The sequence below is a fragment of the Cynocephalus volans genome, chromosome 14 (assembly GCF_027409185.1).
Source record: "Cynocephalus volans isolate mCynVol1 chromosome 14, mCynVol1.pri, whole genome shotgun sequence".
NCBI lineage: Eukaryota > Metazoa > Chordata > Mammalia > Dermoptera > Cynocephalidae > Cynocephalus > Cynocephalus volans.
This window is the reverse complement of record NC_084473.1, coordinates 27,549,202-27,573,983: the sequence shown is the minus strand read 5'-3', so window position 1 is coordinate 27,573,983 and position 24,782 is coordinate 27,549,202. Positions and strand designations below refer to the sequence as shown.

Sequence of the window (24,782 nt, the reverse complement as noted above, 5' to 3'; positions counted from 1 at the left end):
AATCATGTAATTTAAACTGATACAGAACCAGGGTTCCAGGGCACTGGAAGAACAAAAGAACAGAGCAAAGGCAGAAATGATGAGTTTGTTCAGCTTGGGCCATGCTGAGTTTGAGGTACCAGCATATTAGTAGGTGGTGGTGTCTAGCAGACAGTTGAAAATATGGATTTTATATTTAATTTTTTGTTTAAAAAGATACAAGGGTCTTGTTAACAGTTTTCCATTGTCTTTTTAAAGACATTGGTTCAGCTACTTTACCCTTAAATAGGCTTTTGAGCAAATGTGGGAATATAACCAGTATTGACACCAGATTGCAAATATCCTATTTATAGCTACAGTTTAGGAATACAACACACTCATTAAAAGGAGATTGCCTAAATTAGCTAGTATGCACCTGTGAGAGAAAATGCTAGTTGCCCTTAAATCCATTGCTCCCTTCTTCAGTAGTAATAGAATTTTAGATTTTTAGCTTACATATGTCCAGCTGTAATAAAGACTAAGTATATCAGCTTCCCTTGCAGCTAGATGTGGCCATGTGATTAAGTCCTGGTCAATAAAATGTAAATAGAGGTGATATGTACATTTTAGGGAAGTGTTTCTAAAGAAAAAGGGCATGACTTTCTTGCCTCTTCCCCCTTCTTACTGACTGGGATTGGGATGTGATGGCTAGAGCATGAGAAGCCATTTTGATCTATGAGGTAAACTTTAGAATGGAGACCACACTCAGGATTACGTAACACATCAGACAGAGTGCCACCTTAACCCTGAATCAACCTTACCAAATTGTTTGACTTTACATAGCACAAACTAGAATCACTTATTCAGGCAAGATTTGTTACAGTATGGAAGTTCACAATGGTGAGACTTGTACATGGTCCTGCTAAGGTGTGACCCAAAGCATTTACTGTTGTTTATGCTCATTCAAAATGTACAATACAAAGAGAAAGTATGAGAAAAGAGTAAAGAGAAAAAGAAAGGAAAAGGGTATGAGTACAATTGTGTAAAAACAAAGCAAAACAAAGAACAGCAATAGATAGAAGAAGACTAGAACAGCATTTGTCCTGGGTGTTCGGATAAGTCCTCTTGAGGTGAGATATGCATGGTTAGGAGCTAATTATACAAAGTGAATGAATGATGAATGAATAGATGAATGGATCTTCCCAAGGTTTTAAGACTTAAAATAATCAGACTCCTCTAAAATTTATGTGTATTCATTATAAGTTTGGTGAACGTATTAGTCTACTTTCTGTTGCTGGTAACAGAATACCTGAAGTGGTAATCTATTAAAAATAAATAAATAAAATTTATTTCTTATAGTTTTGGAGGCTAGGAAGTCCAAGGTTGAGAGGTGCATCTGGTGAGGGCCTTCTTCTTGGTGGGTACCCTCTACAGAGTCTTGAGGTGGCACAGGGTATCACAAGGCAAAGGCTCAGTGAGTGCACGCTAACATGCTTCTTCCTCTCCTTATAAAGCCACAAGTGCCACTTCCGTGATACTTATCCATTAACCCATTAATCTATGAGTCGATTAACGCATTCATATGGACACAGCCCTCACAATCCCATCGCCTCCCGAAGGCTCCATCTCTCAACACTGCCACACTGGGGATCAAACTTCCACATGAGCTTTGGAAGGGACAAACATTCAAACCATAGTAGTAAACAAAGAAAGGGAACATAAACACAAAGTTGAAATGCCTCACAAATAACTTTAAAAACCGGAGGACTTGTTGAGTTCTACAGAGTGAGTTGGAGTACCTGAGAAAGAGACGAAGAATGAAAAGAAGAGGCCCAGTTCAGATGTCCTCTGTGGGCCAGGCTGACCAGCAAGAGGGTGGCGGGGATGGAGGTGAGGAGTCAGCTCATTCTCCAAAAGAAGGACCCTGAGGAGGAGGAAAGAAGATCCAAGATCTTCTTCAGGAGAGGAATCTGAAGGACTAATCAGTTCTTGAAATTCTAAAATGATGGCTCACAATGTGAGTATAAAAACTAAATAAACGTGCAGATACAGAACAAAATATGTAATAACAAATATATTGGACATGTTTACACATTGAATTATTTAAATAGAAGAGTAGATATCGGAGCTGCTGGTTTTCACATTTCCTGCTTTCCTCCTTCCTTTATTCAACAAATATTTATTGAAGACCTATTGTGTGCCAGGCACTGGAATTATAACGATGGAAAGACATAGTACTCTCCTCAACAGTCATATCCTCAAACCCGGGAATTGGTAAATAAAGAGCAATTTTCATACAGTATAACATGTGCCATGATAGGTCTAAAGACAGGGCCCACTGAAAGCACAAAGGAGAGGCACTTATCCAGGTTTTTGGAGTCAGTATAAGCCACCATGCTGGTGGTAATGTGAAGTTGATACCTGAAGGACAAGGGGGAGTTATACGAAATAGAAGGATGAATCACATGCAAAGAGCTAGAGAAGATCTGTGGAACAGGAACCAGTGGTCTAGTTAGACTGCAGATTTAAAAATGTTAGCTATCAAGCCACAGGATTTCTTGACAGCTGTTTGGACTTTGCCTAACTATATATCGCTAGACAACAGTTCTTTCTTGGCCTTATGTCATAATGTAAGCATGAGTTGATGATGAATTCAGAGAATAGTTTCAGCATGCAGATTGGCAATTTCACAGGGAAGACAGAAGCAAAGGAAGAACCAAAAATAGAAAGGTTCACACAATGACTTTTTTCTTTTGAGATTTTAAATGCTCTGAAAGACAGTAAATAAATAAGGAATAATTTTTCAAATTTATCAATGTACTTTATCACATGTATAGGACAAAATATTTATAACATTGCGTCTGTTATTCAAACAATGAAAAGAAAGGGATGTCATTTTCTGTTTACAGTTTATCTCAAAAATCAAAGATACACAAATTTTCTTCCCATATTTTGTCAATATATCTTCTTTTTCCCAATTGCTTCTTCTGAAATAAATCAAGTATCATTTAATAATATTTGAGATAATAAAGCAGGAATTTTCAATTTAAAAGCCACTGTAGCGCTTAGAATTCAGGAGGTTCCAACTCAGGTCCATATTTGGCAATGATAATCTTCTTAATTTCAAAAACTTGATATCCATGAATGACTTTTTCTCTAAAGAATGCTACAATGAGAAAAGGCAGTGAGAAAAGCCCCAGGCTCCTGGAAAAGATTGGTTATAAGAATTTTTCTTAAAAAAAAAAAAAAAAAACCAAAAGTGAGACATGCAGTTGGGGAAAGAACAGTTTATTTATTCATTTGTAGAATTAAAAGAGAGAAATCCTGATGATGGAGTTTATGGTGGCTGATATCCTAGAAAGCACAGATTAGAAAGTATGAATTTATGTCTTAGTAATAACAAGCTGGCTGGTTAGCTCAGGGTTAGAGTACAGCCTTGTCACACAAAGGTCAGGGGCTCAGATCTCCTTACCAGCCAGCTGCCAAAAAAAAAAAAAAAGAAGAAATAACAAGATTCATTTACTTTATCAAATTTAAACCAAATTCATACTGAATTCATAGTCCTTTGAACATACTTCCACTATAACTCTAAATCCAACTGTACTGTTGAACAGTCTTTCTAAAGGGTGTTACAGTTCAAAGAGCATGGGCTGTTGAACCAGATCGACCTAACGAGGAAATCCTGCCAGGCCACTTGTCAGATATGGTACCTTTCCCAAATCGTTTAACCTCCCTGGGTCACTTTTCTTAGGTGTAAAATGGGAATACTTACTTCTAACAGAGAGTTGTTGTAAACTTGAATAGGATTTAATGTGCCTGGCATTGCCATACCCTTAATAAACTTTTGCCACGTGAACTAAATATTAAGCAAACCAGTTAGTGATATTTAATGTTAAATGACTTCAGACTCTAAAGATACCCTTTCCCGTTTTAAGATCCTTCTATTTAGTTTTTGGGAGGGTAAAATACTTAGTTAACTAAATGCTCTATTTTAAATATAAAAAATTCTGTTCAATAAGCACAGTGAATACTGTCACTTTAATCGCTCTTCCTGGATCATCTGGGGGTGGGGGTGAGGGCAGGCGGGTGGTTACAGCCCACTCAAAAGGGACTCGCTGGGGTTTGGGGAAGGATATCGCAGTCAATTGGCAAAGAAGCGGTCAGCGGTGGCGCTTTCCAGGCCGTCCGTCAAACGCATCTCGGGGCTGGTCGTACTTATGCATTCTAGGACGTTCATGTCACTATTACTAGTGAGCTGAGCCTGGTATACGACTTCACAGTTCACGCAGCGCCTTGACAAGTTCTTTTTTTTTTTTTTTATGTGACCGGTAGGGAGATCGCAACCCTTGGCTTGGTGTCGCCCGCACCGCGCTCAGCCAGTGAGCGCACCGGCCATCCCTATATAGGCTCCGAACCTGCGGCGGGAGCGCCGCTGCGCTCCCAGCGCCGCACTCTCCCGAGTGAGCCACGGGGCCAGCCCCAAGTTCTGTCTTTCTTAATTCTCCTGTCCCCGGACCATGCCGGCGGAGAATTATCAGCTGTAATTGTTTACTCTGCCCACACTCCCACGTGGAAAATGGGCCCCCGCGCGTGAGCGGAACATGCTACTCGGAAAGCTACTCAACGAGGACCCCGCCGCTCCCGCGCCCACAGCTCGGCCTACCCCCTTGCCCTCCCCAACCCGGGACACAGGCGCAGTCGCAGTTGCAGTAGCGGAACTCTTCCAGTTCCTGGGGGCACCGCGGCTGCGTCAGTGCGACAGGCAGCGAGAGGAGGGGCCTCGCCCGGCTTACGTCACGCGCCTGCGACGGCGCCTGCGCACGGCACCATGCTGGCCGGAAGGCCCCGCGATCTGGTCTTACCAGCCCTCCGGAGGCCGTCGGGGCTGGAAAGCCTTTCAGTCCTCCGCGGTCTTGGACGAGAGCTCTTTGAGGGATCCCGGTCCCTGTGTGGCGAGTCCTCGACTAGAGACGCGAAATGGAAAAGGAGAGCGCGAGGCTGCGCAAACTAAAGCCCCAGGCGCAGAATTATCCCCTTCTCTCCCTCTTCGCGTCTCGGACTTTGGGACCAGATGCCTTTCATCACTGGAAAGCCTCAGACTGCCCATGCCGGAGGGGGAGTCACCCCCTCGAGAGCGCGAGGACTCTGGCGGAGACCAGGGCCCGTCCGATCCCGCACTCCAGGGGTCCGGGGGTCCCTCGCTGCTCTCCCTGGCCCAGTCCGCGACCGAGGTCGAAGAACGTTGCGTCTCCCCTTCCTGCTCAACTTCCAGAGAGGGACCCTTTCGGGCTGGGGAGCTGATTTTAGCTGAGACTGGGAAGAGAGAAACACAACTTAAGAAATGTTTAAGTCGAGCAATTCCGGGTACTTAAATAGTAACTGGGGGGTCAGTCGCTTTCAGCGAGATCGTGGGGAAGTTCCCCGGCCAGATACTCAGGAGTTCCTCTGGTAAGCAGGTCATGCTGAGGAGGCCGACCTTGGAAGACTATGCACTATTGATGAAAAGAGGGTCTGCCGTAACATACCCAAAGGTAATGCGGTGGGGATTAGGTGGTATTGGTTCGAGGAAGAGCAAAGACAGATGCAGTACGACAGTCCTGATTAAGCACATCACGGAACGATTTGAATTTTTTATCGTTCCCAGCCTTTAAAAAAATAAACCAATGAACATGGCTTTTACGTATCTTGTCATGAGGAGGAATAAACCAGATTTTAATTTTGACTTGGGAGTCTCAATTCCCTAATCTGTAAAATGCAGAGAATGTCAATTTGCTATTAGAGTGATGTGGACTCACTAGGCACATAATGAGTACTTATATTTGTTCCCCATTACTCTTAAGTTTGCAAATTCAGAAATCAAGAGAATGTTGAACTTTTGGGGGGACAATTTTGGTGTAGTCATTTTAATAATCATATTTAGTTTAATAAGGCGTGCTACTAGAGATGTATTTTAGCAACACTATATATTATTACTATACTTTTCCCTTTAGGAAAAAAACAAAAGTCTAGTATTAATAGGTAACATTAAATACAGGCCGAGCCCGTGGAGCGCGGCGACGCTCCCGCCGCGGGTTCGGATCCTATATAGGAATGGCCGGTGCGCTCACTGGCTGAGTTCCGGTCACGAAAAAGACATATATATAAATAAATAAATAAATAATAAATAAATAAATACGATACATGAAACGAATATTCTTTGTAAATGAGTTAACTGCCTAGTTCCTAGTTTCAATCGTATACCAATCGCCTATTGCTAGTGGTTTATCTCAATCCTTAATCACAGTCAACAGTCCTTGAGTAGAATGTCTCTCTGTAGCACAACTCCTCCTTTCTCCAGATGAGGATTCATTCATTATTTATTCAGCAAATACTGTAATTGACCACCTTCTATATTCAAGGCACTGTTTTAGTCCTTGCTCTCAACATAGGTCTTACATTCTAGAGGGGGTGGCAAAAAACAAAACAAGTAAATGAAAGAATGAGGTAGTACTAAGTACCATGAAAACAAATAGATTAACAATGACCTTTTGTAGGGTGGGCTGGGGGAGGAGAACACTTATGTCGGGTGATTAGAGAAGGTCTCCAAGGAGGTACATTTGATAGGAAACCTAAATAAGGAGGAGCCAGCCTTACAAAGACCTAGAAGCAGAGCGTTCTTGGGAAGGGAGAAGTATTGCAGAGTTCCTATTGTGGCCTGAGTGGGTCAGGTGAGGGACCTGATATGAGATGCGGTTGGAGAGAGAATTTTATTCTATGTCTAGTGGAGAACCAGTGGAATGTTCTAAGTAGGAATCCAATTTGAAAGGTGTATCCGGGGTCTAAGAAAACCTTCCCCCAGGGGCTTTAGGATAATTGGGTATCATAAACTCTTGACGGAAGCTTTCATTGTCTACATCACTTCTCTACCCTTAAGACTAAAAGTCTTAGGCCGATCCCGTGGGCACTCGGGAGAGTGCGGCGCTGGAAACGCAGCACTCACTGCTCCCGCCGCGGGTTCGGATCCTATATAGGGATGACCGGTGCGCTCACTGGCTGAGCGCGGTGCGGCCGGTCACAAAAAAGACAAAAAAAAAAAAGACTAAAAGTCTTAGTCATAATAAAATACTTTTGGAATTTCATCTTGCTTCATTATGTCTTTTTTATCCCCACTAGACAAAACGAGAGTTTATAAAGCTATAACTTTAATGCACTGTCTTTCCGTTTGTCACAAATGAAAGTCACGGTGTGCCACTCAGTGGAGGAATTTAAATGGACTTGCTAGGTGTTGACTTTTCTTTTTGTCTCCCTAAACTGGCTGCAGGAAATTTGACTTCAACCTTTACAACTCTGAAATGCTTTTTGAGGGAATACCTCAAATGATTCTTAAAAGCCGATTTCCCCGTTAGAATTACAGTCGTCCCTTGGTATCTGTAGCTGGTAATCTTATCCGTGGATGCTCAAGTCCCTGATATAAAATGGCGTATAATTTGCATATAACCTACGCACATCCTCCGGTATGCTTTAAATCATCTCTAGATTACTTATAATACCTAATACAATGTAAATGCTGTTTAATAGTTATAATACTGTACTGTTTAGGGAATGATGACAAGAAAGAGTCTTTATGTGTTAAGTACAGATGCAGTTTTTTAAAAAAAATATTTTTGATCCATGGTTGGTTTAATCCAGTGTTGCAGAACCCACGGATATGGAGGGGCAACTGTACATAGTTTTGTCTTAATGTAAAAAATAGGTCAGTGGGAACAATTTTACATCAACTTCCTAACAATTACTTCTAAAATGTCAACATTTCACATTGGTCACTATCAAGCACTTTTAGCTTTGGAGTAGAAATAGAAATGGCAACAGTCATCATATTTTCTAATTAATCTTTTCTGCTGACTTGCATAATTATAACACTTATATAAGGACAATTGGATAGTAGAAATTGTTGCCACTTAATAATAGCTAAATTGAAGCTCAATTAAAATCTTAGGCTAAGAAGGAAAAATAAAAAACCTTAGTCTGAGGATTAGATTTTATACTTTGGATTAATTAGGGAAGAGATTAGAATTCCTGTTGCAGAAAAAAATGTAAGTCTAAAAGGGTTGTTTGACAGCCTGTAGTTTTATAACTTGATTACCTCTACAAAAAAACCAAACCCTGAAGTTTTAAAACTGTAGAAAACTCAGTAGTAGAGTGATATTTCATAACTCTGGAGAAGTCTCCCACCAGCCTCAAGTCCTTTTTGGAAGGAGGCAGAGAAATGAATAAAAGCTAATGTCCCACCATGTCTTTAGTGGGATCCAATCTAGAAAACTCACTCTGTTGAGAACTAGTAACTTGAATGAATGGCAGGAAGCAAAAACTAAAGTGTGCTCCAGTTTCTTTATTTTATAATGTACCAGGTTTCTGTATCTTCTATGAAATATCCAAGAAAATGGAACAACCTTCTCTAGGGCATTCCATTGAAATGACTGCCCAAGCTGCCTCCTACTCCTACGTGAAGTTGTCTCTGCCCACTTTCCAGTTCTCCCCCAAGCAAGGGACCCAGTACATAAGAGAAGAAGACTAAACATTTGTGAACAAAACTTTTTGACTAATACATCTTAAATTATGTCTGTGTGTCATTTGGTTGAAGCCTTAGTCCAGCATTTTAGAAGAAGACATTTTGGCTTTTAATTAGATGACTATACCTGTTAAATATTTACTTTTGCAATCAAAACTATACTTAATTCACAATTCTGTTATGACTGGACAAAAGGACCCTAGAAACCTTCTCCTTTTAGAATTTTCGCAAGCAGCTTTTCCCAGAGAAGGAAAAGACAGTAAAAACTTGTTGGATGTGCTGCTTAATAGCAACTTTTGAAGATTTGGTATTGGGGGAATATTGAAATAAATGCTGATTTAAAATTCTCTCTGTAACATTTGGTGTAGAGTAATGGTCGGCAATGTGATCTTTGGAGTTCAACATCAATTCTACTCCTGACTTTCCCACTTAATTCCTGGCAATGTGACCTTGGGTAAATTACTTAACCTCTAGTTTCTCATCTTTATAATAAGGATGATGATACTTTTCTCATATAATTATTCTGATTAAACAAGATAATGTATAAAAGCAGTTTGCACAGTTACAGAAGCCTGGCATGTGGTAAAGTTTCAATAAAGAACTCTTATTACTATTTTCTATAATATTCCTGTTGTACTAACAAAAACAATTCTTAGATTGTAGTGTTTGGCAAATGGGTCCTCTGGTCTATTCCTAATATCTTAATTCTAAATTAGAAGTTCGTCATTTCACACAGAGCTTTAACAGCTTCCTAAATGGTCTTCCTGCCTCTAATTTTTCTTTAGTGTATCCTATATTCCCTTGCCTGATTAATCTTCATAAACTGCCATTTATATCACCTCGGTGACATTCTCCCAAGTTGCTTACCAGGCCAAGTTCAAAGCCTCAGACTGGCATTTAAATCTCTCCTTATCTCTCTTCCTGCGATGAGCAAACTGTGTTTATTCTCCCTCCGCTTTGTTTAAAGCTGTTCCTACCTTGTGACTGTTTCTTTAAATTCTCTTCTATTTGTCTTTGAGCTGGGCAGTCTGCTGCTTTCTTCTTTCCCTGAGCTCCCATTATACTGATTGTCTATAATTTTAGTATTATTCTGAAGTGCTGCCTTATTTGCTAATTGATTCTTGAATCTCTCTTACTTCATCAAGCAGAAGCTCTTTGTAGGCAGGGCCAGAGTCTAATCCTTTTTTTCCTCCCTTCTTCTCCATGTTCAACATAGTATATAAGGGTAGGTGCTAGGGCTGGCCGATTAGCTCAGTTGGTTAGAGTGTGGTGCTGTTAACACCAAGGTCCAGGGTTCGATCCCCATACCAGCTAAACACAGGAAAAAAAACAACAACAGATAGGTGCTCAGTACATACCTATTGGTTGCTGAGTCTCTCATACTGTGCTTCAATCATAGGGTCTGAGTATGACACTGGTGATGATGAATATCAACCCAGGTGATACTGTTTTGGAAGCTGGCTCAGGCTCTGTAGGAATGAGCTTATTTTTATCAAAAGCAAGTAAGATACTAGGTTAAGTGAGATGGATCTCGATGACAAAGAAAACATTCAATTTGTTCATAATAATGAAAAGTTAAAGAGAGAAAGATAATTGGGAAAATGCTTGCATAACTTTGTGCTAGAGAGCATTCTCCTCAAAACCAAATGTAGGTAACTATTTTTCTTTCTGTTTTATATATTTTTTTCAGTCACTCTATCTACCCTCCATTTTCTTTGTTTTCTCTTGTTCCATGCTTTTGAATTCTAACTTTTTTTTTTTTTGAAAGTAAACTTTTTACTGGAGCAAAACACAGCTACAGAAAAGAGTGCAGATCATAAGTGTATACCTTAATGAATAATTATATAATGATCACATTCATGTAGTTATTACCCATATCAAAGTAGGGAATGTTCCTACACCACAAAAATCTCCTCATGTCCCCTCCCAGTTTCTTTCCTCCCCAAAGGTGACCACTATTCTGACTTTTATCATCATTGGTTAGTTTTGCCTATTTTGAACCTTATATAAATGGAATCATACAGTATGTACTCTTTTATATCTGGCTTCCTTCATTCATCATTATTTTTATTAGATTTAGCCATTGCATATAGCAGTAGCTCTTTCATTTTAGTTGCTGTATAGTACTCCATTTTAAAAATAAATCACAATTTATTTATCCACTTTGTTGATGGACGTTTGAGTTGGAATAGTGGAATATTACCAATAGTGCTGCTCTGAACATTCTTGTACTCTTTTTGGGGGGTATACACATGTACACTTTATTGTTGAATAATAGTGCCAGGTGAATACTCAGTATGATCAGCTGCTGCAGAAGAGTTATATACTGTTAGGGCTAAGGTATTGTAGTTGTTCATAAATTAATCATAATACAGAATATCTAAGTTAAAGCTACATTATGAAGAGTTTTCTTTAGGAAAGTCTCTAAAAATTGTCAGTTGATAAAAGTACTGCTTGAAGGTAGGTACCTTATCAAAAGACAAGTGGTAGGTATTAAGCATAAATTTATTTTTATGCTCCTACCACTTTATTTCTCATTACCGTTATTCTAGTTGATTAGTGCCCTCTTTGACAACCTAATTCCTCTGAGCGTTAGGGTGGCTTTGCTCATCTGGCTTCCTGTGCAGTGTTCCCATGCCTAGATCATAATAGACCACTGAACAGTCACACATTCTCTCTGGAGAGATTTTATAAAGATTACAGTTAGAAATATACTGAAATTAGACCTTTTGTTCTTTGACCTAAGGCCATCACATACAAATATAATCCAGGTTATGCCCGGTCCATAAATTTGTGCTGGGCTCTTCAGATCTTTTGTTTGACTCTTTTCTGTACATAATTAAAGGCAGTCACTTCTTCACAATCTGTGACAAATTCCTAAATTTTGACAAAATAGATTTATAAAAATTTGTGAGACAGGAGAAGTGCCCATTCTCTAAAATCTATGGTATTGGAGGAGTGTCAAGGTATGAATAATCCCACACTATGAGTGAGCAAGAAATTATTGCTATTTACCTTTAGGATAGAGATCTTTTTCCTCATGATTTTCTTTTCCAATTGTTTAGCTTATGTGACGAATTAATTTTTATGCCCTGAGAACACAAGGACTTGCAGCTGGAGTTACATTTCAAAAGACATCCTGGAATTTAAACTTGTCATTAATAAACTATAGACTGATTGATCAGGATAGTCTCCAAATGCTATCAAATCACTTCAGATAGAGGTGGGCAGAAAGTTAGTTGCTTTAAGTTAAAATGTAGTACTATTCTCTGGAATTGCAGTATTACTATGCTAAACAGTTTGAAAGTTCTTGAGATGCACACGAAAATACAAATACTTGTTGAATATAGGACAGGTTCAACCTCATCCATAATAAAAGTAGTACAAATTAAAACCATAATGATATACTTTATTCACTTTTTTAGATTGACACAGATAAAAAGTTTGATAACTTTGTAGGGGAGAGTATGGAGAAATAGGGACTCTGATACATTGTTGGTAGAAGTACAAATTGGTACCACTTTTTTGGAGGACAATTCATTAATATTTTTCAAAATAAAAAATTCACATACCCCTTGAGCAAGCAATTAATTCCATTTTTAGAACTTTATCCTATGGTGGTGTACTGGCTCCTAGTACAAAGTCTTAGGCACAAGAATTTTCACTGTAGTATTGCTTATATTAACATATGACTAGAAATAAGCTAAATGTTCATCTGAAGGTGTCTGGTTAAATAAACGATGGCATAGTCATACAATAGAGTATAATAGCTGTTAAAAAGAATGCAGGACATCCATAATCCCTGAAATGACATTGGTAAGTAAGAAGGAAGGTGCAGGACAGTGTGTTAATACAGTGTGTATTAAAAACAGAGATACTTGTATGCTTGGATAGGCACTGACTCTTCCGGGAAGGTTAAATAACTGGTAATATGGTTGTCTCTGAAGAGAGAGATTGCTTGGGGATCAGGGATGGGACGGAGACTTTTGTAACCATGAACTATTTGTATTATTTTTTCACATACTTGTAATACCTTTGCAAAATAAATTTTTGACACTTTTTTATAAACTAATTAATACGTACTATGAAATATCATAAATTATTTTTTACTTAAGTTGGATCACAAGGACGAGTTATAAGTTTTGAAATATGAAAAGACCACCATGATCTGGCTAAGAAGAATTACAAACACCGGCTTGACTCATGGAAATTAAGTCATGTAGAAGAATGGCCAGACAATGTGGATTTTATTCATAAGGATATTTTAAGAGCAAGTGAAGACATAAAATCTTTAACATTTAATGTAGTAAGTTTTCTAAAGTAGGTCCTATGTTATTACTTTGAGTACAAAGATAACAAGGATCAGGCTTATTTCATACGGGCAAGGATCTTCATTATTTGGCCCATTTCTGCCTCTAGGAGTGGAAAGATTATTTTCCTTTAATATCATGATTAGATTTGGGGCAGAGACATACTGAGTCAGGTGCCAAGGTTGTCAATGAATGTGGATAATGACCAAAGACTAGGAGGAATAGTTGAGCATCATGAACGTCGGTATTTCCAGGATAAAGGAAAAATAATTTGGAAGCAGCATTGGGAGAATATTGAGGATATCGCCTAACTTCAGTTGTGAGATTTGGGGAAATCACCAGCTTCCATTTGAAAGGGAATATGCAAGAGGCACCTTTAGACAGTTAAAGTCAAGATGTAGAGAGGAGTATTCATTAAAGATGTTGAAGATGGAGGCATTTATCATGTACAGAGCTCCAGAAAGTAGGGTTGGAGGGATTTGTGAGGAAGAAGAGCAGTAGGAGTTTGAGTTAGGGAGAAGCAGAGTAGTATGAAGATGAAAGGAGAGAAGACAAGAGAGGATGATATTGTAAGCTGTGATCAAAGACAGTGGAGACGTGCAACAAGGAGGTATTAGCTGGCTTCAGAGTTTCAGAATTCTAGTATAAGCTGCCTTCTCCTTGGTGATGCCACTTAACAGTTCATAGTGTGACTGAGGCCTGGGACAAGAGTCTTCCTTGCTTTCATCAATTGGCTGCTGGGAGGTTGGAGTATTTTGGTGACGACACAAAGTTCAAAGAGGAGCGAAAATTATTTTTATCAGCACTGGTTTCTATTTCTAATATGACTAAAGTGTATAGTCACTGGACACAAAGACCACAGTTCTTTTTCCTCACCTCTGTTTGGCTTGCATATTACAGTCAATAAGGGAGAAGGGGCTCTACTCACGCCATTTATAGGAATGTCAAAAATACCTAGTAGATTAATTGGTCATCAGAATTTTGCTTGATAAGCATGAAACACAACAGAGGGTTTAAACAATATTGTTGAAGCTTTGTAGAAACCTGTTAAACCATTCCTATTCTAAAAAGAATACTTATTAGATTTATTCAGTTGAATCTCTCTTGAATAATAGTGCCAGATGAATATTCAGTATGAGAGAATATAGAAAGAGGAGGAGTATGAACTGCTGGGAAAGTTACATACTGTTAGGACCAAAGAATTATAGTTGGTGTATATAAATAAAGTAGTCATAATATAGAACTATAAAGTAAAGGCTAGATTATGAAGAATTTTCTTTTTTTTTTTAAAGTCTCTAAAAATTATCAGTTGGCAAAAGAACTGCTTGAGGGTAGGTGCCTGATCAAAAATAAAAAGGTATATATTAAACATAAATTTCTTTTCATGTTCCTACCACTTTCGTTTCTGGTTACTTTTATCCTAGTTGATTATTGCCCCCTTTGACTACTTAATTCCTCTCCTAGCTGCCATCTCACCTTCTAAACCTTCCCTCTTCCAATTCATTCCCATCATTTCTAGATTAATCTTTCTAAATTATACTTCTGGTCCTGTCACTGTCCTGCTGAAAAATCAATCAGAAGCTTTTTATTCAAAAACTTTTGGTATCCTTCCGAATCTGATTTCAACTTTCCTTTCTACTTCAGTCCTTTATGTAACCTGCCTATACTCCTGTCGACCAAAATTTGGTAAATGAATAAAAAAGATGTTAAACCACAAAGACAACAAGAATGCAAAAAGAGACAATGGCTAATAAAAAGGGTTTAACAAATTTTGGAAGCATCCTTACTAACCATCAGGAGAGGAATGGACACAATAAAATACCAACAATAAATATACTATGTCTGAATTAATCTCAAAGACATGATGCTTAATGAAAAAGAGCATTATAAAAGAATATGTGTGAAGTGGCCACATATATGTAAAATTTAAAGTATACAACATGTACTGTTTATAGCTGTAGATATATGTTGTAAAACTATAAGATTATTTGGGAATGTTACCAGTTTCAAGACAATGACTATTTCTGAGAAGGAAGAGAAAGGAATAGAGGGAAATAGGTTTTGGAGTTCATTCAGCCTGGTTCACTGCTGGGCTCAGTAATAGAGAATGTGACCTTGGGTAAGTTATTTGATCTTTCTGTGCCTCAGTTGTCTCATGTGTTAAACAGGAACAATAATAGTACCTATTTCATAGAGTTGTTGTGGGTTAAATGGAAGAATTCACATAAAGTGCATAGAAAAGTGCCTCGTACATAAAAAGTATTAAATAAATGTTAGCTATGGTTTTCATCTTTATGATTTCCCTCTTTTCTCTTTTTTCTCCACCTGTTTAAATTCTACTCTTCCTTCAAAGCTTAGATCAAAGGTCATCTCCTGCATGGAATATCCCTTAATCATCTAGCTGGAGGATTATTACCTTCCTCTGAATTACCAAACCACTTAGTTTCTTGACTCAATAAACATTTACTAAGGATCTGCTATGTACCATGTACTGTGCTAAGACAAAAATGAATTATACATTCAAAGGAGCTTTCAATCTAGAAGAAGAGATAGACATATAAACAGCAGTTACTCAGAAGTATAAAACACCACGGCTGTAGAATTAGGTACAGTGAGGAGATGAAGCTGCAAATGCAGTCACGAGGGGCTAAATAATGAAAAATATGTCTGTATATTAAGCTAGGACATATGGACATTATCTGGTAGATAATGAAAAACTATTGATAAATTTTTAAGTAGGACAGTAGAATGTCCAGATTCCTGTTTTAGAATAATTCTGGTGGAAGAATGGAAACTGGAAGTCTTTGAAGAAAACCATTGTAATATTTCAACAAGATATGATGAGGTCTTGACCTACTGCAGTGGCAGTAGGATTAATTTGAGAAACACTTAAGAGGTAGATTTGTGGGACTTTAACTCACACAGAAGCATCAAAACCCCACAGATTCTCAAAAGAGAATTCAAGGTAAAGAAAGTAACTCCAAGTTTCTGGTTTGAGTGACTGAACGAGTGGTAATTGAGAAGAGAACATTCAGGAGGATTAGCAGTTTTCTTGGTTATCTGATTTTAGTCCTTGTCAATATAGTAAAACTACAGTCTAAGAACCTATTTATGCCATCATGTCGACCCTTTGATTCAGTCACTGAAATCCCTACTTGGATATATGATAGGCATCTTAAACTCATGTCCAATCTGAATTCTAGATTATTTCCCCCAAGTTTGCTCTTTCCATAGTCACCATCATTTTCCTTATTAGTAATTGACATCTCCATTCTTTCAGTGGCTTGGGCTGAAAACTTTGGATTCAATCTTGACTCTTCTCTTTTCTCATATCCCACAGCCAATTCTAATTGGCTTTACCTTCGCGATACATACCATGTCATACCCACTGCTGTTTGCTATTGCAAGCCACCATCCTTGCATTCTCACTGTCTTTTCTGCATATAGATTTTTTTTTGATTGTTTGGTGGGTGGCTGGTAAGAAGATCTGAACCCTTGACTTTGGCATTATCAGAACCACATTCTAACCAAGTGAGCTAACCAGCCAACCCTGTATGTAGATTTTAAAAATAAGTCAGAGTATACTTAATGCCACTGAACTGTACAGTTAAAATGATTAAAATGGCAAATTTTATGTTTCTTTTACCACACACAAAAAAAGTTAAAAAAAAAAAATCAAGTTATGTCATTCTTTAAAACTCTCCAGTGGCTTTTCTCTTTGTAGACAGAAAATCTTGCTAAAGCCTGCAGGATTTTCCATAATCTGTCCCTCCCCTAGTCCCACCACATCCCCACTATCTTAGACTTCATCTCTTACCACTTTCCCCCTTCTGTCTTTTCAGACTCCCAAGAAGCCTGCTGCCTTACAGCATTTGTATTTGCTACGCTCTACGCCTAGAGCACTGTTCCTCCCTAAATTTCCACAGGGTAAGCTAATCATTTTCTTCAGGTTTCTTCACTGACTAACCTATGTCTAAAATGGAACCTCCCTTCCCTGCCCTGTCACTCTGTCCCTCTTATTTTGCTTTATAGTTCTATAGTTCTCCATGTCACTCATCACTCTCTGTCCTATGTGTTTATATACAAGGGTACTTCAAAAAGTTCATGGAAAGACAAGTATTATCTGTCTTTTTTTTTTTGGTGGCTGGCCAGTACTGTATTATCTTTCAATTCTGTGTTTCCATGAACTTTTTGAAGTACCCTTGTATTTAATGGATTTTTGTTTAATGTCTATCCCTTTATTAGAATATAAGTTCTCACGAAACAAAATAGAATATAAGTTCCCATTATATCTTTACCACTTAGTAAAATGCTTGGCATGTAGAAGGTGCTTAATAAATATTTGGTGAATAAATTAATAATGAATGATGTCCCTTGACATAGTAATACTGTTTTAAAAACACATAAAAAAAGAATAATTTATCATTTAGTAAATATATGCGCTGACAACTCTAAGCTTTCTGAAGTTATTCAATAATAAATGTTACTTTATTTTTATTTTGACCAGACTTGTTTTCAATTCATTTATAATTGAAAATTTCAATCATTTATTTGGCATCTTTTGTGAAAATAGCCCTGAACTCTGCAATTGAATAAAGAATAAGGAAGAAATAAGGGACATGTTTCTTGTATATTAGACCCTCTAAAATTAAAATCCAGAGCTTTTCCTTTGAACATAAAAAATTAAAACTTTTTTTTTTTTTTTTTTTAAAGATGACCGGTAAGGGGATCTTAACCCTTGACTTGGTGTTGTCAACACCACGCTCAGCCAATGAGTGAACCGGCCATCCCTATATGGGATCCGAACCCGGGGCCTTGGGGTTATCAGCACCACACTCTCCCGAGTGAGCCACGGGCCGGCCCAAAAATTAAAACATTTTTAAAATAATATGAATTTTTATTGCCAAGGCTGGACTAAAGATTTAAATTTATAAAATTTTGGCAGTAGAAATTCACATTATCTCAAATATGTTTTAATGTATTTTGTTGTAATGACATGTCTTGCACTTGGCGGTATTGATAATACAGGAATCTTTCTTTGACTAAATTCATAATCACATACATTGCCAGAGAAAGATTCCTGTATTATCAGTATTGCCAAGTGCAGGACATACCATTATGATTTTTATATACAGTCAAGTACGATGACAGATTGTATAATAGTAAACATACCCTTTGGGAAGCAGTTAAATGACAGTTAATTGGACTATTCTAACAAATGAAATACTTTAACTAGCTAATTGCTTTCCAAATGGGTGTCATTTCACCACAATAAGAAAAGAAAACCTGGGCCAGCCCATGGCTCACTCAGGAGAGTGTGGTGCTGATAACACCAAGGCCTCGGGTTCGGATCCCTATATGGGGATGGCCGGTTGGCTCACTTCCGAGAGCATGGTGCTAACAACACCAAGTCAAGGGTTAAGATCCCCTTACCGGTCATCTTTTTTTAAAAAAGAAAAGAAAACCTATGCTTTATTTAAACAGAATCAGACTGATTCAATTCTCTTTCCCCTTCTCCCCCAATAGGTAGCTTCGGATATGTTAAATCCTCAAGTTGCTTTGCCTGTTTTATACCCAAATCTTAAACAGGGTGGTGTATGCACTTTATATGTTGCAAAGTGAATAATGGAGCTGTTTTAACGTGTAACATGTAAAAATCTGTGTAAAGTGATTTTTAAATACACTTTTAGTTTGCCTAAGTACCAGACTAAAATGTTCATTTTGTAGGGCTGGCCCATGGCCCACTCGGGAGAGTGCGGTGCTGATAACACCAAGGCCATGGGTTTGGATCCTATATAAGGATGGCCGGTTTGCTCACTGGCTGAGCGTGGTGCTGACAACACCAAGCCAAGGGTTGAGATCCCCTTACCGGTCATCTTTTTTAAAAAATTAAATTAAATTAAATTAAGTTAAAAATTAAAAAAAAATAAAATGTCCATTGCGTAACTGAATAAAGTATATATGTCATCTCATAAAACTGTTATAAAATCACACATGTCCCAAATTCAGTTATATTGCTATTTAAATCATCCTTTGCATAAATAGTAATATCAGATGCATATTTCTTCTGACAATTTTGAAGAGAAGTTTTTAAAGTGTAAAGTTAAATTATGGTCTCTGTATTTTTTTTACTTAATATCCTGTGAAATTACTATTATGTGCCCTAATTTGCATTTTACTCCCCCCCAATTTAACTATAGCATTTAAATGTGGGTAAGAGGTATAGTGAATGAACTTAAATATAAAGTTATTATTTTACTAGAAATGTAAAGTATATTTTTCACTTTTCTGAAAGCATCACACAGGTTATTAAACTTTTAGATGGAATCCGCATCTTGAACTAGCATCTGTGAATTCTCATGTGAGAAGATAAGTGAGGTCATTGTCAGAGATTGGTTGGTTTGCCTTGCAAAACAAAAAAATGGAATTTTATCTCAAAAAGTAAAACCTAAAATCAACACAAATTTACAACTACATTTTCAAAAGAAAATTGGAGTTGAAGGTGAGATGTTTCAAGAGGATGATCATGGTGAGCTTTGATTTTATTTTATTCATGTGTTTGCAGTAATAAATGGAGAATGGGTTCCTGAGTGTACTGACCAATAGATTATAAAAATATTCTTCAGGGATTTTTTTCCCCAATAGAAATTGAAATGTGATATTCTGTTAAAGGAAAATGTCTAAGGGATAGAACAATTACTTTTCCTGCTTTTTTTGTAAAACTCTGGTACCTTTGAGGAATTGAGCTTCTTATAATATTCATATTTTCTTCGTCACAAGGATCTTGGCTTGTGAAATAATTTAAAAACACTAAGGAATGTTTTTAATTTAGATCAGTGATCATTAGTGAAGAAAATGAATTTAATAGGACCTACTATGCCAATAGCTTGTATTCCAAAAAGCAACTTCTAAAATGCTGCTGGGATTCTTCAAAGAACTAAGAGTAGGTCCTTGTTGTGTGTATGCATTATTTAAACCATGAACAAGTTTTCAGATATCCATTGATTTATGATATGGGCTTATCCATTTGGTTATAAAGCCATATATAACTTTATCATGTAATCATTGACAAACTGTTTCTACATGATAACTGGCAGAGTGGCTCCAGAACAAACACTAGAAAAAATGTCTGAAAGAAAGTTAGAGTAAAGGGACAGTGATTTATATTTTAACAGTTTTTGTGAACAATTTATAAAATATTTTGTGTGGCTTATAGTACATATTTTGTTCTCCAACAGAAGAATCACATTCTGATTTTCCATATGGATCATTTCCCTATATTGCTAGACCTAAACACTGGCAAACTGGTCATACAGGTGAGTAATGTTTTCAGACTATTTATGTTAAATGGTGTTTTTTCTTCTAATTCATGACTTACTTTTTTCCCCTCTTAAATTAGCTTTTCTTGTCAAGTTGAGGAAGTTCAAACCACAATTTAACTGAGTACCCCAGATGACAGCAACTGATTTGAAGATGGAAGAGTATCAGAATAGAATTTTGTGTTGCAAATCACTACTTTAATAGATTGTTATTTTTAACTATTACTATGATTTTTATAACTTTTACATACAATTTTGAAAAAGTAACAAAAGCTAAAGAAAGATATGTAACATTTCAGAACTTCCTTAATGTCTCATTTGGACACTTGTCTTGCAGTTTGACATTTTATAGTTAATGATTCTAAGTCGCTTTACTTGAGCCATCTCATTCTTCACTTCCAGTAAACCACTCCATAGATTTGTCTGTCTTCATGAAATTAGTTTTCTTTTCTTCATTTGATTGATGGTCATTGGCTACTGAAATAAAGTATGCATTTTAAGATAAATTTTATGTATCTGTATATTTTAAATACATATTTCAATGGTTGTATGTATCTTTAAAAATATTAAAGAAATCTGGGTTATAATAAATAATAGGCGAAAAATGATAAGAATGATAAATCACCTTAAAAATTGTAATAAAAGATGTAACAATTCTTGAATCTCTGTTATTTGTCTTAGAATCTTTGTAACCAGCTTGAAATAACATCAGAATTGTTCTGTGTTATGACATAAATCAAATGTTTGGGGAAACATAAATTAATTAGGAATAGGGCTTATTATTATTCATAGGGACCAGTCATTTAGCATTTGCCATGTACCATACTTTATGTATGTTTTTTACTTAATATATGCAACTCATATTTAAGGTCGTCCATATTTTACAGATAAACAAACAGGAGCTTAGAATGGTTAGTTTGTTGTTTAAATATAGCTATTTTATAGGTTTTAAAATACAGGTTGAGGGCCGAGCCCGTGGCGCACTTGGTAGAGTGCTGCGCTGGCAGCGCGGCAACGCTCCCACCGCGGGTTCGGATCCTATATAGGACTGACCGGTGCAGTCACTGGCTGAGTGCCGGTCACGAAAAAACGACAAAAAAAAAAAAAAAAAAAAATACAGGTTGAGTATCCTTTTTCCGAAATGATTGGGATCAAAAATGTTTCAGACTTCAGATTTTTTTGGATTTTGGAATATTTGCAGAATACATACCAGTTGAGAATCCCCTATCCAAGATCTGAAATGCTCTGATGAGCATTTCCTTTGAGCATCATGTTGACACTCAAAAGTCTCAGATTTTGGAGCATTTCAGATTTCCAGTTTTTGGATTAGGGATGCCCAATCTGTAGTAATGCCTGAGAGGACATGTGCTGCTATTCCTGAATTTATCCCTTAGGCTAGAACTATTTAAAATTATATATAGCCTTAACACCAAGGTCATGGGTTTGGATTCCCGTACTGGCCAGCCGCCCAAAAAAAAAGAAAAAAAAAAAATTGTGTATATGTGTATGAGTAAATTTTATTTAATAATATTTTATAGACTATGGAAAATTTTAAGCTAAAATCAATGCCTTTATAGAGCTTATAGTCTATGGTAGAGCTAGACATTAAGTAATCATAGAAATATAAGACTAAAATTGTTGTAAATGCTCCGAAGAAGTACGGGGTATACTATGAGTAACCATAATAGGGTTTTGCTGTAGCAAGTGACAATTGAGCTGAGACCCAAATGGTAAGTAGGAATTAACTACAGCACAGAAAATGAGAACAAAAAAGGCCAATGATGCTGGGGATAAAGTAAAAAGACTGGAAAGATAGATGGGGGTCAGGCCATGCAAGATCTTACAGGCCTGTTAAGGAAGATTGTCTATCCTAAGAAAAATGGGGTACCGTTGAATTAATTGAGATAATAAGCTTACATTTTTGTTTTGAAAAAAATCACTCTGGCTGCATTTGGAGCACTAATTGAATCAGGAGCAGAGTATTTTTCTGGTGTTACATTTCTGTATAACTACCCGAACACCTATACAATAATTATGCCTTTAAAGTTTTCATAACATCTCCAGATATATAGAAGCTGTGAAGTACATTTTTAAATTCCATCATGAATTACTCCCTTTTTTTCTGGCCTTCTATTTAACTACTAGCAAAATTCTGTCATTCTTTTATTGTTTTGAATGCCTGTTATGTGTCAGAGATCCTAATTGTCTACTTGGAGAGAGACTGGCTTAAGAGCAAAGAAAAGTTCTGCCCTTTACTCCTATTTCATGTAGAATACTAAGTTTCTGTTCAGCACATTGTGCTCAGTGGATGTTGAAATAAACAAGCCCTCTCTAACAGTGTTCATTCTAATTTTAAGTTGAGTTGAAGACCAAACTACATAAGTATTTATTTATATAGTTAATCAAGGTCCGGTTTAAGCCCTTTCTCTGGCCCTCCTCTGAACACTGCATATGTTTATGATCTGGCTTACAGGACAGATGCCTTCTAATGTTAGCCTTCTATGTCCACGTGTGGCTCTCATTTATCATACTGTAAACTTCTAGAGATTTGGGACTGTCTCAAAACTGTCTTTCCAATGCTTTCCAGAGGCCCTGTCTTTTCCATTCAATAAATGACCAGTAACATTTGCTGATCTTTAAGCCCACACTGGACTATGAGTTATTCATCTGTTGACTTGGTTGGTCTAGGGAGAGATTTAGGTGTGTGTGTGTGCTAGGGGTGTCTGTGTGTGTGTGTGTGTGTTAGGGGTGTGTGTGTTAGGTGTGTGTGTGTGTGTTAGGGGTGTGTGTGTGTGTTAGGGGTGTGTGTGTGTATGTGTGTGTGTGTGTGTGTGTGTGTGTGTGTGTGTGTGTGTGTGTGTGCGTGCGTGCGCGCGTGCGCGCGCGCGCGTGTGCACTGGACTATGAGTTATTCATCTGTTGATCCAAACCCTTGACCTTGGTGTTACAATACCACACTCAAACCAACTGAGCTAACTGGCCAGCCCTGATTTTGAACTTTATATTTCAGAGGCAGCGGGAGCTTCTGAAAGTTTCATGGTCATTTAAAAGAAGATATTTTAAGAAAGTTAATCTGTTAGTGGTGTCTGAGTATTTAAAGGGAGGAAAAAAACTGTTAAATCAGATTTCATAGTAATGCAAGAGTACTTCAAAATGTTTGTAGAAAAATAGAATTAAAAGATAATATGAATCTTGCCTTGAACTTTTCTAAGTACTCTTATACATAACTATTGGATTAGTAGTGGAAAAAGGGCAGATAGAAAAAATATTGTAGGACCGGCCCATGGCTCACTTGAGAGAGTGTGGTGCTGATAACATGAAGGCCACGGATTCGGATCCCTACATAGGGATGGCCGGTTAGCTCTCTTGGGAGAGTGTGGTGTTGACAACACCAAGTCAAAGGTTAAGATCCCCTTACCAGTCATCTTTAAAATATATATATATATTTATATTTATTTATTTATTTATTTATTTATTTATTTATTTATTTATTTATTTATTTATTAGTAGAAGAAGAACCAGGTAAGCTGGTGACTTGTTGGATATAGAGGGAAAAAATAAATGTATTTTCAGACTTCTGCTATTCAGAAGCCCTTTCCCTTACTTCTCTAGGCATGGCAGGACTCAGTCAATGCCCAGCTTGTTTATTACTGCCTCTGAAAAGCTTCACCAAATCACACACCCCACAGAATTAATTCTGGAATTTTTTTGTGCTTCTAAGTGTTGATCATATAATTAGCATAGCCCTTATCACATTATTAATTTGTGTTCCCTGATTATGCCTTAAGTATAAGGATTCTAAACATGGATAACCAGGACAGTGGTAATGACAAAAATAAATAAGTTCAAAGCAGTATCTATTTTTGATGAAAAATTATTTGCTTTTAGATTATCTAATAGTTGGAATGTTCCATGCCTACCTTCATGACCCAAGCTAAGGCTTGGTATATTTTTTTCCCTTGACTTTGCTCTAAAATGTCGGGTGTCCCAGAATAATACATAATATGTCCCCATGTTTCACCTGGACCAGCCTAGGTGTCATAAGACGTAAGACAGCATGAGGTAAAGAGAAACAAAAGTAGTTAATATAAAAATGTGCTGTTTATTCGGATAGAACTGGGTTCCCATCTTGTTTTTGTTAGTGCTATTGTTTTACCTGGTAACGGTGTGACTTTTCTGAGTTTGTTTTTTTCATCAGCAAAACGAGAATCATAATGCCACTTCAAGATTTCTTTGGGGGTTGAGTGTTAAATGAGATTACCTTTATAAATGCCTAGCTTATGATTGGTGATTGTGATGTATGTAAATTTATAAAGAATGCTTCATCTATTCCCCACCCCCCAAAGTGAGATGTTTTGACAGTGTTTTCACCCCACCTAGTCAAATTGAAAAAACATTTTGTTCTTAATGTCATAAACATGTTTATGTACAACTTGTTTTTTAAACATATTGTTTTTAAGAAAAAAATTTTAAAGGTAGAAAAACATGTTTTTACCTGAAAATCAAGAAGTTGCTTATGTTTGAAACAAAGGTGGAAGTACTGATAGCCATCTATACTGAATTTTAGTATAAAAGCCTGGAGCAGAGCATCAGCTCTTGTGTTTCTCTTGGAGAATGCTGAATTGAGTTTTCTGCAACCACAAACCA

At 37.2% G+C, this 24,782-nt stretch overlaps 2 protein-coding genes across 2 annotated transcripts in view; one reads left to right on the top strand and one right to left on the bottom strand.

Moving 5' to 3' along the window:
- The first annotated feature begins 1,775 nt into the window (after positions 1 to 1,775).
- Positions 1,776 to 20,259, top strand: TRMT61B (tRNA methyltransferase 61B). The gene is given in 12 exon segments (XM_063077754.1): positions 1,776 to 1,848; positions 4,575 to 4,929; positions 4,931 to 5,298; positions 5,301 to 5,341; positions 5,343 to 5,489; positions 9,906 to 10,008; positions 12,622 to 12,812; positions 18,343 to 18,434; positions 19,112 to 19,154; positions 19,156 to 19,345; positions 20,055 to 20,132; positions 20,216 to 20,259. Coding segments are annotated over 12 exon segments (1,725 nt in total).
- A 261-nt stretch (positions 20,260 to 20,520) lies between these two features.
- The window catches only part of SPDYA (speedy/RINGO cell cycle regulator family member A), a 35,253-nt gene continuing 30,991 nt past the window's right edge, over positions 20,521 to 24,782 (bottom strand). The window contains exon 7 of the mRNA XM_063078622.1: positions 20,521 to 20,612. Within this exon, the coding sequence (XP_062934692.1) occupies positions 20,521 to 20,612 (92 nt within the window). The remainder of the gene's footprint in view (positions 20,613 to 24,782) is intronic.